Here is a 16,919-nt window from a genome sequence, read left to right on the forward strand (position 1 = left end):
TGCGCTAAGTATCGCTTCCAGTTGAGGAAGGATGAACATGGAGGTCCTGAAGTAGATAAGTGACTCGGGGAAGGTCCCAGGATTTTGTGGCAGGGCTAGGGTTGGGGTTCAGGATTCTCAGAGCATGTGGGTTCCTGGATACCACACCTCTTTTCTCTTCCTGTGGGCTAAGTGCTTTAGGAACCTCCTTCTTTCGCTCCACCGTCCAGTGTCTGTGGAGCACCTACTGCATGCCTGGCTCTGCGCCAGCGCCAGGGTATTGTCGTGAACACAACAGACACAAGTCCCTGTCCTGTGGAGCTTGTATTTGGGAGAGGGAGGCACACAGTGGACAGGGTCAGTGCAGTATATCTTGTCTTATCTGGTGATAAATATTATGGAGAAAAGTAAGTCAGGCAAGAAGGGGATAGGGAGGGCTGAGGTTTGGGGGGGGGGTGTCGACAAAGTCCTCTCTGAGAAGGTAATATTTCAGTAAAGAACTTGTTCTCTCACATCCTTCTGCTATCAGGGGAAAAACATTCCATGCAGAAGTCACAACCAGTGCAAAGGTCCTGAGGCTAAGACTAAGAAGTGTGCTGGTGTGCTCAAGAAGCCAGTGTGACTTTAGCTGACCCAGAAAGGAGGAGAGTGCTAGGAAGTGAGGTCAGGGAGATATGGGGGAGTGGGTGGTGGGCATAGCTGCAACAGGTAGGCCCCAGTGAGGATTCTGGCTTTTACTCTGGGTGAGGCAGGAGCCATGGGCAGGTTTTGAGCAGAGGGGACAGTGACCTGACTCTGCTGAATCTCAGCTCTGGTGCTACCGCTGCAAGGTTTCTCTCCCCACTGTGTGAGGCATGGCCCTGCCCACCTGGGGCCTTATGTTTCTCCATTCGAATGATGACAGCCCTTGGTTTAGATCAGAGTTTCTTCACTTTGATGCTTCTGGGTAGGTTTCAAAGTTGGGTGAATTTTTTTTTTAAGTTATTATTTATGTATTTATTTGACAGAGAGAGAGTGAGAGAGGGAACACAAGTAAGGGGAGTGGGAGAGGGAGAAGCAGGCCTCCTGCTGAGCAGGGAGCCCAAAGCAGGACTCGATCCCAGGACCCTGGGATCATGACCTGAGCCGAAGGCAGACGCTTAACGACTAAGCCACCCAGGCGCCCCAAAGTTGGGTGAATTTGATGCATTTTTTTTTTTCCGGTGTGTGTGGGGGGAAGGATCCACAGCTTCTAACACATTGCCAGAGGGGTCTGGGAGGGCTGTCTAAAGTGTTCATAGCAGATTTGTTCATAAGAGCAACCAATTGGAAACAATCTAAGTGTTCATCAAAAGGAGAATGGTTAAATAAACTATGAAATACCATGTGGCCCTGGGAAATCATGAGACAGCACTTCCACTTTCAGGAATTTATACTAAGGACACACTCCGATGTGGGAAATGATGTATGTACAGGAAGAACAGACAACTGGAAAAAACCCATATGTTCATCACTAGGGGACTGCTTGAATTAAGGATGTTCTCCCCATATAACGGAATACAAGTAGCTGTAAAAGAGAAGGAGGAAGCTGCCTGCTATCCACATCTGCTAAGATCTCCAAGGTACATTGTTAAGTGGAAATAAACCCCAAACGAAATGAATTGCACAGTATGCATAGACTGCCACCACTTATATTTTAAAAAGAAAATAATTTTTAAAAATTCAAAGAAGGGCGCCTGGGTGGCTGAGTCGGTTAAGCGGTTAAGCATCTGCCTTCGGCTCAAGTCATGATCCTGGGGCTCTGGGGTTGAGTGAGCCCATATGGAGCTCCCTGCTCAGGAGGGAGTCTACTTGTCCCTCTCCCTCTGCCCCTCTCCCCGCTTGTGTGCGCACTCTCTCTCTCTCAAATAAATAAATAAAATCTTTAAAAAATATAAATAGGGGCGCCTGGGTGGCTCAGTCAGTTAAGCATCTGCCTTCCGTTCGGGTCGTGATCCCGGGGTCCTGGGATCGAGCCCCGCGTCGGGCTCCCTGCTCCGTGGGAGGCCTTCTCCCTCTTCCACTCCCCCTGCTTGTGTTCCCTCTCTCGCTGTGTCTCTCTGTCAAATAAATAAAATCTTTAAAAATAAATAAATAAATAAATAAATAAAAGAAGAAAAAGAAAAGAACAAGATCATATACCTGTTTCGAGTTTGCTTGTATCTCACTTTGAGACTGATCACCGTCTCTGCCTCTGAGGAGGAAAAGTGAGATGTTTACACTTTTAAAGTGTTGTACTGTGAGCATGTATTATGTATTCAAAAATGAAATGAAAATGTAAAGGGGAGAGGTCTCGACCTGGACAAGATGAAAGGAGAGTGCTGTATCCCAGGAGGGACTGTGTGGTTTGGAGACACCTGGGAGCACTGGGTACGAGAAACGCACCTGAGAATCAGAACCACCTGGAAGTGGGACCCAGAAGGGGGTGGCGCTTGGAGGTAGTGAACGACCCCCCCCCCCACGTCTCTAGGCTAAGGGCCCGGAGACAAGGGCCTCTCTAGAATTTCCTTTTTTTTTCTTTAACAGCTTTATTGAATTTCAATTCACATATCATACAATGCACCCACTTAAAGTGTACAACTCAGTGGTTCTCAGTCCATCATGGATTTGTACAACTTCATGACAATTAATTGTAGGACACTTTCATCAAAATGTTTTTTTTTTTTAGATTTTATTTATTTATCTGACATTGAGAGAGACAGCAAGAGAGGGAACACAAGCAGGGGGAGTGGGAGAGGGAGAAGCAGGCTTCCCACGGAGCAGGGAGCCTGATGAGGGGCCCCGATCCCAGGACCCCAGGATCATGATCTGAGCTGAAGGCAGACGCTTAGCGACTGAGCCACCCAGGCATCCCTTCATCAAGATGTTCTAAAGAAAAAGAAACCCCACCGTATTAGCAGTCATGCTCCATTTACCCCAACCTCTCAGCCCCTGGCAGCCACTAACCTATATCTACTTTTTATTTATTTATTTATTTATTTATATATAAATATTTATTTATTTGACAGAGAGAGTGTACAGACAGGCAGAGCAAGAGGGAGAAGCACACCGGCCGCTGAGCAGGGAGCCCGACATGGGGTTTGATCCCAGGATGACCTGAGCCGAAGGCAGACGCTTAACTGACTGAGCCACCCAGGCACCCCCTTACTATCTACTTTGTCTTTAGATTAGCCTGTTCTGGATACTTCATATAAGCAGGGGACTCGGAGGTCCCAGATTGAAGGTGGACCTTCCCTTTTCATTGTGTGTACTTCTGTATGATCTGCTTTCTCATACTGATGTATTCTTTGTATAAAAGCTGATTAAAATGATAACACACACTCTTTATAGAGAATTTGGAAATATAGATCAACTCTAAACAAAATTAAAATCATCCTTAATCCTATCCCTGCACTCATAAATGCAGACAGAAAACCTCTGAATATTCAAATGTGTGCGTGGGGTGCTGGATTGGGGCAAGTTGCAGGTAGGCAATTTCTCCACTGGGGAGCAGCAGGGGTGGTGGGGGCAGAATCCAGCGATTCCCAAGGCTCCATTTATTTATTATTTATTTATTTGAATAAATAAATTTATTTATTTATTTATTTATTTTTTCCCCTTTATTTATTTATTTATTAAAGGGATTTATTAAAATCCCTTTATTTATTTATTTATTTATTTTTTAAGTCAGCTCTACGCCCAATATGGGGCTTGAACTCAGGATGCTGAGATCAAGAGTCATGCGCTCTAAAGGCCTGAGCCAGCCAGGTGCCCCCAAGACTCCATTTAAGGAGGCAGTGAAGGGGCGCCTGAGTGGCTCAGTCGTTAAGCGTCTGCCTTCGGCTCAGGTCATGATCCACAGGTCCTAGGATCGAGCCCCACATCGAGCCCCACATCGAGCCCTGCATCGAGCCCCGCATCGAGCCCCGCATCGAGCCCCGCATAGAGCCCCGCATCGAGCCCCCTGATCGGCAGGGAGCCTGCTTCTCCCTCTCCCTCTCCCCCTGCTTGTGTTCCCTCTCTTGCTGTGTCTCTCTCTGTCAAATAAATAAATAAAATCTTTAAAAAAAATAAAATAAAAAAATAAAGAGGCAGTGAAAAAAATTAAAAAATAAAAAAAATAAAGAGGCAGTGATTTTGATTTTCTGTTGCTTGCTGTAACTGGTAACTCTTCCCACCTCCTGGAGACCTGCTGGGAATGCTCCCCCCTGTACCCCCACCCTCATCCCTGTAACTTGTCGCAAGGCGGAACTATGCATCTATTTGGGGAATCATTTATTCAGGAGCATTTGAGTTCCTGGGGGTGGAAACCAAATAGGGATAACACTGCTAGTCTCACTCAAAGAGTAAGCAACGTGGAGAGTTTGGGAAACCAGGCGGGGCACAGGGCCCGGCATGCGGGAGATGCTCCGCAGAGTGTGAGAGATGAGGAAGCTGACTCCACTGCCCAGAGAATAAAGACTGTGCTTCATTTCTCAGTTACCTCCCCCGTTCAGTCCTCAGTCATTAGGCACCTACTATGTGTCAGGCTCTCTGGCCAAGTCCTGGGGAGACAGAGATGAGTGACATGTAGGCCTTCTTCCCTTCCTAGCTTCTTGAAGGACTTTCTGTGACCTTTTCCAGGATCATTATCTAACTCAGTAATTGTGATGGTAATAATGATGGTAATGATCTAATGTGGTTAAGACTTCAGGCTGCGGGGTGACGCAAAACTGGATTCCAACCGTGGCTCTGCTGCTTTGGGGGATGGTGGTGCTTGGGGCACTCTGCCCATCTTCCCTGGGCCTCCGTGTCCTCTTGTGCAAACGGGATCCTAGCGGCGCCACTCTGAAGGGCTGTGGTGGGGACACACCGTGACAAGAACGCAGTGATTACTGACAGTTTGTCATCCGTCAGGCCCTCCGCTGTCCACAGTCCATGCTTTCTGGAGCCTGGCGCTTAGCGCCATTCCCCCGGGAATCCTTCCAGCCACACTGGGACCCAGGTACCCTCACTTTCATTTTGCAGATGAGGAAACTGAGGGGCTTAGACTGCTGAGCGGGGCGGGGAATTGAGGACAAGGGCGCTCTCCCTGTCTGACTCCCAGGACCAGGGGCAAATGGGGCTGGGGGCTGGGAGGAAGGGGCTCTTCTCCTCCACCCTCTCCCTCCCTTCCCTGGGAAAGTCCAACAGGTGGCAGGCCGAGGCACTGGGGGCCATTGTGCGGGGTCCTGGGAGGGTCGGAGGGCCCAGTGTGTGTCTGGGAGATGGATGCCTTCATTACCATGTGAATCCTGGGAAACTGCCGCCAGGGCTGGGTGGTGGGTGGGCGTGGGCCCCAGGGCAGGGGGCTTGGCGTTCTCAGGCCCGGACCACACAGCAGCTGGGAAGGGGGTCCCCGTGGAATCCTAGGGGACCCATCACAAAAACCTAGATAATGGGATTTCCCCTCTTGTTTAATTTCTTATTTTAGGACATCTCCATCCTGTGGGGCTTGAGAGAGACACAGGCTGAAAACAAAAAGATTTTTTTAAAGGACAAAACTCTCTTTTTTTCCCCTTCTCGTTGTTAGCGTGCACATTTGGGCCTGAACAGTTGAAGTCCGAGCCTTGCGCAGCATGCGGCCCCGATCAGCAGCTCTGTGGGGGCATTTTCCGGGCTGTTCTTCCCTGAATGGCTCTTTCATTCCTGTAAAATCTGTCCTAGGTAAATCCAGGGGGATTAGCCAATAGTCGGTGAGCAAATTGGGAAAAGCAGGTTTTAGGCTACAGAAACAAAGATGTCATCAATTTGGCTGCAGGAGAAGGGACTGGCCGGAGTTCGGAAAGGAGGCAGGCCGTGGCGAGAGAGTAGGAGTGATCAGAACAACAACGATGTCCAGTGACTATGGATCCGCATCTCACGGATGAGGGAACCGAGGCTTCGGAGTGACCCGTGCAGAGGGGAGCGGGGACCAGAGAATGAGACCTGGAACACGGCCTCACACCCGCGTGGGCAGGAAGGGGGTTGTAGAAGCTCCTCCGCACCGAGGCTTTCCAAAAACCCTTTTACAAGCCAGACACTCTCCCAGCCACGCATGACCTTGCTCTCTCTCACACGCACATCAACACAGTCATTTGCTCACAGTGTCCTCACAGATACACACTTCTTTTTTGAAGATTTTATGTATTTATTTATTCATTTGAGAGAGCGACAATGAGAGAGAGAGAGAGAGCACATGAGAGGGGGGAGGGTCAGAGGGAGAAGCAGACTCCCCGCTGAGCAGGGAGCCCGATGCGGGACTCGATCCCGGGACTCCAGGATCATGACCTGAGCCGAAGGCAGTCGCTCAACCAACTGAGCCACCCAGGCGCCCCTCAGATACACACTCTTAAACACACACGTACATGTCCACGCAACCAGGCAGGGACACATGCACAACACTGTCCCACAGAAGATGTCAGCACCCTCACGCTTCCTGCACACTTGTCCAGACCCGGGCACACAGGGATTCTCCCAAGAACACATTCTGTCTCCCTCTCGCGCACACACATACCCCAGAGAAGTGCAGAGGACCTCTCCTGCAGAAAGGACCTGGGTCAGGCAGACAGGGGCTCGGCCCCTCCCCCCCCCACTTCCCAGCCTTGGCCCCCGGGTCTTCTCTACCCACCCCCACATCCATGACGCGAGGGTCTCAGGTGCCTCCACCTCCCCTCCCCCATTCCAGGGCCCTCACTGGACCCTGGGGGAGCCGGAGAAGCGGTGGGCACCCAGCTCTCAGCAGCTCTTGCATGCACTTCTGGATAATGAAAGGTTTTTGTAAATGATTATTCAATGACATAAAAAATGACGAGGGGGTGGCCACACGTGAGCCCAGAGCTTGGGCAGGCTCTTGATCGCTGTGTGAGCAGGTCCCTTCCCTGCGAGGGACAGGCACGTGGAGGCCTTGAATGCAGAGCCAAGGGGCTCATTCTTCTCTGGGTCCCCTTCCCCTCCCCCCGCAGGGCTGCTGCCAGGCGGGCACAGGGCCGGGCCCCCCCACTCCACAGCTCTGGGGTGGGCAGGGCACGGAGGGGAGGAAGGGCTCACCGCAGAGCCCAGCGGGCCTCATCCGCCACGCAGGGGTCTGCCTTCACATGCAGATAGCCTGTTTGTCTCACCTGGTCTGCATTTAAATGACAAAAGGGTTGGATGCAGTCAGGGTATTAGATGAGAGGACCACTGACCAAAATGGGAAGGGGAAGGTTTTAACTGTGGAAACAAAATAGATGTCAAAATAGATGTGCAGTAGATATAATTTGCGTTACAAAAAAAGACATAATAAGCATTAAAAAAAATCTGAAGTGTATGTTAAAGTGTCAACTGCAATAATCTCTGGGTGGCCGGAATATACCGCTTTTTTTTCCCTTTTTTTTTTTACACATATTCTAATCTTCTCCAACGCATGAAAACAGCTTCTGGATAATGAAAAGTGTTTGTAAATGATTATTTAATGACATAAAAAATGATGAGGGGGTGGCCACACGTGAGCCCAGAGCTCGGCAGGCTCTTGTCACTGTGTGAGCAGGTGCCTTCTCTGGGCCTTTATTTCCTCCTCTGTGGAATGGAGACTTGCCACGTGGAGGGTGACGTGAGCTTTAAGGATGTAATGCATGTAAACACTTGGAGTGGTGCTTGGCACACAGTAAGTGCTCAATAAAGGTAGCTGCTTTTTTTTTTTTAAGATTTTTTTTTTTAAGATTTTATTTATTTGCGAGAGAGAGAATGAGAGACAGAGAGCATGAGAGGGAGGAGGGTCAGAGGGAGAAGCAGACTCCCTGCTGAGCAGGGAGCCTGATGTGGGACTCGATCCCGGGACTCCAGGATCATGACCTAAGCCGAAGGCAGTCGCTTAACCAACTGAGCCACCCAGGCGCCCTTTTTTTAAGATTTTATTTATTTATTTGAGGGAGCCAGAACATGAGCAGGCGGAGGGGCAGAGGGAGAAGGAGAAGGAGACTCTCGGCTGAGCAGGGAGCCCGTCTCGGGGCTCGATCCCGGGACTCCTCCGGGATCATGACCTGAGCCGAAGCAGACACTTAACCCACTGAACCACCCAGTTCGCCCCAAGGATAGCTGCTCTTCTTCTTCTTCTTCTTCTTCTTCTTCTTCTTCTTCTTCTTCCAGTGCAGGTTTCTGTTTCTACCACCCAGTAGGGACGGGACGCCTCCTGGGTCCCTGCAGGGAAGGGTGTGCCCCAGTTCCCCTAGGCTGACCGCAGGTGCAGGTTCACTTGCATAAAGGTCCCCCCAAAGTGTGGGGCATCAGCTACATGCACAAGTGCATGCAAACAGGAGCCAGGTTTTTGGCCCAGAGCCTCTTGGTGGGAGATGCTGACACCATCTCAACTCCCCACCCCGTCCTGCACTCTGGTCCTGGGTCCCTTCGGTTCAAACCGCTGGAAATCTAGGCTTTTTTTTTTAAGATTTTATTTATCATTTGAGAGAGAGAGAGAGACTGAGAGAACGAGTGGGAGGAGGGGCAGAGGAAGAAGCAGACTCCCCGCTGAGCAGGGAGCCCGATGCGGGACTCTATCCCAGGACCCTGGAATCATGACCTGAGCGGAAGGCAGACACTTAACTGACAGAGCCACCCAGGTGCCTAGAAACCTAGGATTTTCCTGGCACCTCACCAGGCCCAGGGCTGCTTCAGGGGTCTTAGGACATTTTTAAGAGTGAGACAGGTATGGGTTGAATAACCTCCAGGGAAAAGGAGCGTTGAGACCCCTGGGTTTGTGGCCCTGCCATGCTGCAGAGGGACATCTGGATGGCCGTGGGTCCATCTCTGGCTGGCTCTGAGTTCCCAGTCTCTGTTGTCCACTCACGTCCATGGCCCTTACCCTTTTATTACTCAGAACATCACCACCTGGGGCCTGTAGCCCCACTCCTGGCTTCCTGACCTCCATTTCTAATGCTTAGAAAGGGCTATGTCACCCTGCGTAGAATCCTTCCTTGGCTCCCCACTGCCTCCAAAATAAAGCCTACACTCCTTGGCCTGGCTTATTGGACCTGCTCACCTTTCCTCTTCTCTCACTCTTTCTCACTCTGCTGGCCTTTCCCCTCTACTCAGCCTGGGATCCCTCCCGGAAGCAGTGGTCCCTCCTTTGTGTATTTAATTTGGAGTCCAACAAATTGCCATTCAAAGTGCATCCTTGCCATTTCCTAGCTCTTTGTGACCCTGCGCGGTTTCAGAACCCCTCTGAGTTTTAGATGCCTCCTTTGCCACATGGAAGTAATAGTTAATATTTCTTTCTGCTAAGGCTAGATTTCTTTTTTTTTAATTTTTTTTTTTAAGATTTTATTTATTTATTTGACAGAGAGAGAGACAGCGAGAGAGGGAACACAAGCAGAGGGAGCGGGAGAGGGAGAAGCAGGCTTCCCGCAGAGCAAGGAGCCCCATCTGGGGCTCCATCCCAGGACCCTGAGATCATGACCTGAGCTGAAGGCAGATACTTAACGACTGAGCCACCCAGGCGCCCCGGGCTAGATTTCTTTTAATTCTTAGTTGTATCTGTATTGTTTCAATTGTATTTGTTTTTGAAAAATATGTTCACCTGGCTCAAAATTTAAAAAAATACAAAATATACAGGGGCGCCTGAGTGGCTCAGTCGTTAAGTGTCTGCCTCTGACTCGGGTCATGATCCCAGGGTCCTGTGATAGAGCCCCGCGTCGGGCTCCCTGCTCAGCAGGGAGCCTGCTTCTCCCTCTCCCTCTCCCCCTGCTTATGCTCTCTCTGTCAAATACATAAATAAAATCTTTTAAAAATTACAAAATATACAAAAGAATACATATACAACAGAAATTTCCTCCCAAGCTGATTCCTTTTTACCTTTCTTGCCCTCAAATATACCCAAATAGTATCTCTTTTTACATGTCTGGTAGACACTTCAGTAAATATCATCAATTTTTTTTTTAAAAGATTTTATTTATTTATTTGACAGAGACACAGCGAGAGGGGGAACACAAGCAGGGGGAGTGGGAGAGGGAGAAGCAGGCTTCCCGCCGAGCAGGGAGCCCGATGCGGGGCTCGATCCCAGGACTCTGGGATCATGACCTGAGCCAAAGGCAGACGCTTAATGACTGAGCCACCCAGGCGCCCCCAGTAAATATCATCTATTGAGGACCTCCTATCTGTGCTTCCCATGATGATTTCACTTAGTCCTCACAGCCACCCACGAGGTAGATGGGGAAACAGGCTCAGAGACAAGAAGACGCTTGCTTGAAGCTATACCTCTGGTGAGCGGTCGACCCAAGATAATGTGTGTCCGTTTATTAAGTGCCTGCTATGTGGCAGGCCCCTAGGATTGTCCCAGACCTGGGACATTCAACAAATACTGAGTGCCCTCATCTTTTGGTCACTGGGCCTGGTGTTGGGTTACAACAGTGGGGAGGACGGCTCAGCCCTCCCAGAGTTGGTATTCCAGTGGAGATGACTCGTCGCTGTCACCCAACTTCCCGGTAAGGAAACCAAGGAACAGAAGGGCAAGAAACTGCTGAGTCATAAGGTGGGAAGAAAAGAGGGAGGAGGGGCGCCTGGGTGGCTCAGTAAGTTAGGCGTGTGACTCTTGATTTCGGCTCAGGTCATGATCTCAGGGTCCTGGGATGGAGACCCATATGGGCTCCCTGCCCACTGGGGAGTCTGCTAGTCTCCCTCTCCTTCTGCCCCTCCCCCTGCTCACTCTCTCTAAAATAAACAAACATCTTTTTTTTTTTTAAGGTTTTTTTATTTATCAGAGAGAGAGAATGGGAGACAGAGAGCATGAGAGGGGGAGGGTCAGAGGGAGAAGCAGACTCCCCACCGAGCAGGGAGCCCGATGTGGGACTCGATCCTGGGACTCCAGGATCATAACCTGAGCCGAAGGCAGTTGCTTAACCAACTGAGCCACCCAGGCGCCCCAAATAAATAAACATCTAAAAAAAAGCTAGGACGGACCCGTTTCACTGGTAGGGAAATTGGGGCACAGAGAAGGGGAGGGCCTTGCCCAAGGGAACCCAGCTAGCGGTGGCGGGTCCGGGAGTCAGGGCTCTCACAGGCTGGACGTCCCCGTAGGGCCCGCTTGGCCCCTCCCCTTAGGGGCCGGTCCCAGGCCGGGCCCCGCCCCCGGCGCTCGCGACCGCGTCCCTGGCAGCCCCGGCGGCAGTTTCCTGCCTGCGTCGCTGGGCGGGCGGCCGGCCCATCTGGCGGCCCCCACGGGGCGGCGCGGGGAGGCGGCCCAGACTCGCTGGAGCCAGGCGCCGGCCCGCGCCCCCCGCCCGCCCGGAGAGCCCAGGTGTGGCCGCGGCGGGGGTGGGGGTGGTGCCTTCCTTCCCGCTCGGCCCTTCCTGACGCACCCGGGCAGGATGCAGCCTCCGCCTCCCAAGACCCGGCCTGGAGTCGCGGAGGGAATCCCAGCGGTGGGAAAGCCTGGTGGGTCGGAGCAGCCCCCCGTATCCACTCCTTGTGAGACCCTGGGCAAGGCTCGCCCTTTTTTGGGGGGTGGGGGGGTGCTCAGTCTTCCCAATTGTGCAATGACAGATGAGCTCTGACCTCCTGGATCTCGCAAGCTTTCGTCTTGCCTCTCAGGGACCCCAAACCAGACTGTGGAACCCGGAGGCACCACTCCTGCCCCAAGTGTTGACGTTTTTCACTTATTCAGCCATTTCAAGTCTGTTTTCCCCACTGTTTCAGTCGGGAGAGCGAGCTTGACCTGTATTCCCCGCCGTGCCCGGCGACTTGACCGGTGCCCAACTCATTCCTGGTGTTGGGGCCTGAAAGGGTATCTCGAGGCCTTACCCCGAGAAGTTGGAGCGGCGCTGGGAGGGTGTTAGCCATGTCACAGCGGAGGACACAGGCCAGAGCGAGCCGGCCCCGCTCCGCCAGACGCGGACCCTGTTCTCCAGCGCCGCTCCCGAGAGACGGAACCCGGAATCCAGCAGCCTGACTTCTGCCCAACAGCACCTGTGGTGAACGTCGTGGTCTTGGAAGCCAGGCATCCTGGGTTCAAATCCCCCCCCCCCCCCCGCACTTAATTCTCTCTGCTGCAGTTTCCCTTATCTGTAAAAATGATGGTACTACCTCACGGGGTTGTTATAACGACTAAGTAAATATTTCTAAAATACCTAACATATTGCTAGAAACATGTTAAATACAAATGAAATCGTATTAGGGCTCTCGGCAGGGCTGGTCTTCCCCCTTGGAGCCCCCTTCCACCTCCTGGAGTCAGGGGAGATTGAGGCCAGAGAGGAACACCTAACGAATCAGGGGCAGAACTTGGGGATTTTGGAGCGGTTTCCCAAGAATCCACCCCCACCCCGGGGTGAGGCTGGCACTAGGCCCACCCAGAGCCCTGCCCAGCCACCCACCCCCACCTCTCCGGCGTGCAGGCCCAATCCGTGCCCGGCCTGGTGCCATTTTTCCATGGGACTCTGGCGGTGGCGGTTCACATCTGGAGTCTAGACTCGGAGGCTCTGCGGGCCGGGCCTACCGCCCGGGCTGGGCCACCGCTGCCCGCTGTTTGCTCAGCTGAAGCTGGTTAATTGGAATTAGAGTGGTCTCTGCGGTGCCGGCTGGCCGGGCGGGCCCTGGATGGCCGCTGCCGAGGTCTGTGGAACATCTGGCCGGGCCAGGACGGTCATTAGGTGGCAGGCGCCCGGCGCCACTGCCACCTCAGCCTCCGCCGGGGGCCGGCGGTGACTCAATGAGGCCTTTGTGGGCCCTGGGCCGCAGAGCCAACCATGCTGTGTGCCTGGGCTGCCTGCCCCATCTGCTGCCCTCAGAGGGGCCTTGTTCCAGGACCACACGGCCTCCCCTCCGCAGGCGGCAGGAGGCGGCGGAGATCCGAGAAGCCCCTGAAACGGACCCCCTGGCTGGGAGAAACCTTTGAGTTTTCCTACCCTTCCCTTCCTTCTCTATAGGCCCAGAGACGTTGGGTGGCTGTCTCAAAGGTGTCCAGAACACCAGCCAGTGACTCAGGCCCAGGGGTCTAGAGGGGAGCTGCACAGTCCCTAGGAACTTGAGAATTCAACGTGGATTGCTCGAGGTCAGATCCACATCTGTGGCAATCCAGCTCAATTGTCTCATTTGCACAATGGGGCTCATACCAGCACCTGGAGCCTAAGACTGAAATGAGGTGAAATCCTCTATTGAGGTGCTTGGGAACAATCTAATACCTAGTGAGATTATTACATGGATACTTCCCATTCTCTGCTCAGACTTGTCTTTTGGCCACCTCCAAACTGTCTGGAAACCACTGTTATTTTCAGCCTTTGAACCTGAAGCTTGGGCAGGAGAGCGTCCTGGGTTGGGAGCTGGAGGCCTGAGTCCCAGACTGGTGGTCATCCCCTCCCACCTGTTTCTCCACCCAGTGACCCCACACCAGGCAGGTGGATAAGGGCTGTGCCCACACCTCACCTGGTCCACTGGGGATTCTCCTGCAGGCCAGGGCTGCTTGCTGTCTCCAGCAAACTTGCTCTGGGCCCCATCCCTTCCCACTCCAGCCTCAGAGGCCCTGGCCCTTGTGCTGTGACTGGCCTCAATGTGGGGAGGGGGTGGCTTCTAGCATCAGTATCCTTCTGGCCTTGCATAGTCATTTTGGGAAGAACCCTGGGAATGAGCAGAATAGGAATGATGGGGCCTTGATCTCCAGGGTGACCTAGAGTCCACATGCTCTCCAGCTGAAGCCATAAAGACCTGGCTCCTGCCAGCCTGGGAATAAAATCTAAATTCTTCCCTGGGATCCATGAGGCCCTGCCCATTTCTCTAGCTTTGCAGATACTGGTCCCCTTGCTGAATCAGGTCAGCTTTTTGGTACCCCGCCTTGTCTCGCTGGGATAGGTGGATGATACATGGAGCACCTGTCAAACTGCCTCACCGCCCCCAAGTGTTGGGAGGAATGTGAAGAAAACTGAATGGGGGGTTAGGGGGAAATGAAGGAGGGCTCGTGGGCCCCCTCTGCTGGCTAGAGGCAGCCCTGGAGTGCAGAGCTAGTCAGCCACTAGGTGGGCATCCACGAGGATGGAAGGACCTGGAGGTCAGGGCCTCTCCCAGAGGTTGTGAGTTCACAGTCCCCAGGAAGGGGCTTCCAGGAAGTTTCTGAGTGGGAGGGTGAGCGCTACTAAAGGCAATGAAAGATGCCGCGTGCACAGAACCCCTCCAGGGGCACAGTGGCCTGCCTGAACAATGGGATGACTTTTATTAAGTGGGCTCCACACTGGGCATGGAGTTCAAGCCCCAACCACGGGGCTTAAACTCACAACCCTGAGATCAAGAGTCGGACACTTAACCGACTGAGCCACCCAGGCACCCCTGGGATGAATTTTTAATGTAAGGCAAAGTCAGTCCACAATACAAAAATCTAAAAATCAGATCCACTTTTCCCGCCTGGCATCTGGGAAGGTGAGGGAAGTTGGGGCTTCTTTTGCCTGCAGGGGATGGGAAGGGGCAGAAGAAGGCCAGAGAAGGAGGGCGAAGGAACCAGGCCATGGGAGGCCCCGCTGGAGGATCCTGTTGCCCCCGCCCCTCTCCTGAAGCTGCCCGGCCTCCCGCACCCTTGGCCTCCGATGCCCTCTGATGCCCTCTGCCCCCGCCTGCCTGGCCTGGCCCTCAGAGGGTCAGGCCCCAGCTGTATCATTTCTCCTTCTTCTCCAGCCCCTTCGATGCCGAGGCCTCTGTTCCCTCTTTGGATCCCTCTGTCACTGCTGCTGCATCCTTAGGATTTGACTCCTCATAACTGACCAAAAAAAACAAAACAATAAGAACAACACCTTTAGAGGAGCAGGAGAGCAGAACTTCCAGGCCCCGCCTCCCCACCATCCCAGGAAAATCCCTGGGCACATGAGGAACACCAGCCTGGCATTCACGGCCCAGCATCTTCCAGGACTTGGCCCCGGCCCCACTGTATGCCGTTTTCAGACAGGTTGCTCTCCTTTCTCTGTGCCTGGTGGTGCCAAGAGGTGGTAAAGGGCAGCGGCAGATGGAGGAGAGGTTGGGCTTGGGTGGATTAACTTTAAGCTTCTTGGACCTTCCACTGGAGAGAGTGGGAAAAAAATGCGGCAGCCAGGTCGAGGCTACGGGAGAGGGGCTGCTTCCCAGGGCGCATGGCAGGAGTCAAACAACTGAGCCCCAAGGGTGCAGGCAGGCAGGGGGTTGCTCTACCCGCAGGTGGCAAGGTGCCAATCTTGAAGGCCGCCACCCTGGCTTAGCTCTTGCTATGGGCCCCGTTTACTGAGCAACTGAGTTCCCACCAAGGACGGCACCCGTATCTCTTCCCCAGGTCAGCCCCAGGAAGCAGGAATGTGCCCACTTAGACGAACAGAGAGAGGCTCCGGAAGAGGAAAGTGATCTGTCCAGGGTTTTATATAGAGGCCAGCAGTAAGAGTATCTACTCCCGGATGACAAGGGCTGTTGCTATCTGCTCTCTCACATGAACCCCACACCACTGGTGAGGGCTACGAGGTTCTAGAGCCCTGCTCCCGGCCCTGAGGCGGGGTGCAGTGACTGCCTGGTGACCATGGAGGAGGCACCATTTGCTGCCTGCCCCTAGCAACGCTCCCTGCCCCGTCCACTGGAGCTGGGGTGTCTGCCCTACCTTGGGCCCCGGGGCAGTGGGGGGGAAGCGGGCAGGTGGGCACCCGCCGGGCATTACATGGCGCTGGGATTCTGCGGGCGCCGGCGGCGAGGGCCAGCTAGCTTCTGTTGCATGGAGTCGGCCAGGCTGGCTGGGGAGCCCGAGACTGTGGGGAAGTGGGTGAGCCTCGGGGTGTGAGGCAGGATTTCCGCCGAGGACTCGTAGCTGTGTGAGAGACAGAGAGATAGAAAAAAAAAGAGATGGAGAGGAAAAGACTGGGGGGTGGGGGGAGCGGGGACAGAGACTTCTCTTGCAAGGAGCAGGGCGCAGAGCTGTGTCTTATTTTTATCTTCCTCTGCATTTTCAAACACAGTGGCAAAGAAGCCGGACTTACTGGTGGATAAAAAAGACGCACCTGTACAAAGGGACACTATGCAGCTGTACAAAGGGACAAGGATGTTCTAAAGTACAGGTGCTGCTGCGGAAACCTCTGACTGTGTGACAAATCCAGATGCAGAATGTTCTGAGAGCCTCCGTCTGTGCGGAACACGCACGCGCACACGTGCTGTTGGGAGCAACGCTGTGCCTGAATGTCTGTGTGACCGAGCTCCGGGGTGGCTCGGGCCTGAGGGGGTTTTCCTTCTCCCGGCTATGAAATTTTGAGCCATGTGAGTATGTGAGCCAAGGGAATTAAAAAAAAAAGGAGAGCACCTTTCAAGGGAAAAGTAAAACAAAAGGCAAGGTGGAGAATTAGGGAGAGAGATGAAGAAAGAGAGAGACCACCCTGCTTTTTCATCTCAACCCGAGAACCTCCTGGGGGCAGGGCCAGAAAGGGGCGCAGAGTGCCCAAGGGTAGAACATTCAGGGAAAGCAAGCACTGGGCGGGTGCCCTGGCTCTGGAGATGCAGAGCTTGACCCAATGTGGACACAACAGGACTGGGACTGATGGGGGGATGGCTACCCCAAGGCGGGGGGTGGCTGAGAATGGATGAGCCAGAGGGTGAGCGTAGGTGCTGAGCTCAGGGATCAGATACCACCCCTGTCCCCAGATCTGCCCCCAAGTTCATCCCCCAGCCTGGCCGCAGAGTCCACAGGGCTTTGCCAGCCAGGAGATATGCGCAGGCAGCTTGGGAGCCTGGGGCTTCTAGGCAAGACGGGAGGGCAGAGGCAGGGACGGGGGAGGGGTGAGTCACAGGTTCCCCTGCAGGCAGCCAGGTGCACAGACGGCCCTGGCAGGCACTCGAGGGCCAACCTGGAGGCCAGGCAGGGGGAGCGGGATGGAAGGCCCCTGAGTGGGCAGCTTCAATCGCAGCTGGAAGCTATTTCTGGGTCCCTGGCGGGCGGGGTCAGTGGTGCCGGGGAGCAGACACCTGTCGGAGTCACGCAGGCCTTGGGGTATGGG

At 53.5% G+C, this 16,919-nt stretch overlaps 1 protein-coding gene and 2 long non-coding RNA genes across 14 annotated transcripts in view; 2 read left to right on the forward strand and 1 right to left on the reverse strand.

The window, feature by feature from the left end:
- Positions 1–1,299: 1,299 nt before the first annotated feature.
- On the forward strand, positions 1,300–3,317 carry LOC144379383 (uncharacterized). The gene is made up of 2 exons (XR_013442215.1): positions 1,300–1,580; positions 3,006–3,317. It is a non-coding gene; the product is annotated as an uncharacterized LOC144379383 (long non-coding RNA).
- A 7,608-nt stretch (positions 3,318–10,925) lies between these two features.
- On the forward strand, positions 10,926–12,031 carry LOC118554376 (uncharacterized). The gene is made up of 2 exons (XR_004926462.2): positions 10,926–11,379; positions 11,641–12,031. It is a non-coding gene; the product is annotated as an uncharacterized LOC118554376 (long non-coding RNA).
- Positions 12,032–14,235: 2,204 nt separating this feature from the next.
- Positions 14,236–16,919, reverse strand: part of HM13 (histocompatibility minor 13) — a 39,642-nt gene continuing 36,958 nt past the window's right edge. For 5 of the 12 annotated variants that reach the window (XM_078057065.1, XM_078057067.1, XM_078057066.1 and 2 more), the window contains 3 exons: positions 15,596–15,742; positions 14,800–14,977; positions 14,236–14,680 (listed from right to left, as the gene is read on the reverse strand). In XM_078057065.1, the coding sequence (XP_077913191.1) occupies positions 14,675–14,680; positions 14,800–14,977; positions 15,596–15,742 (331 nt within the window). In that variant the 3' untranslated portion in view covers positions 14,236–14,674. Of the gene's footprint in view, positions 14,681–14,799; positions 14,978–15,538; positions 15,743–16,919 lie in introns of all 12 variants that reach the window. The other 7 variants (XM_036121822.2, XM_036121817.2, XM_036121820.2 and 4 more) reach the window with 3 other exon arrangements.

This window comes from Halichoerus grypus, chromosome 10 (genome assembly GCF_964656455.1).
Source record: "Halichoerus grypus chromosome 10, mHalGry1.hap1.1, whole genome shotgun sequence".
NCBI lineage: Eukaryota > Metazoa > Chordata > Mammalia > Carnivora > Phocidae > Halichoerus > Halichoerus grypus.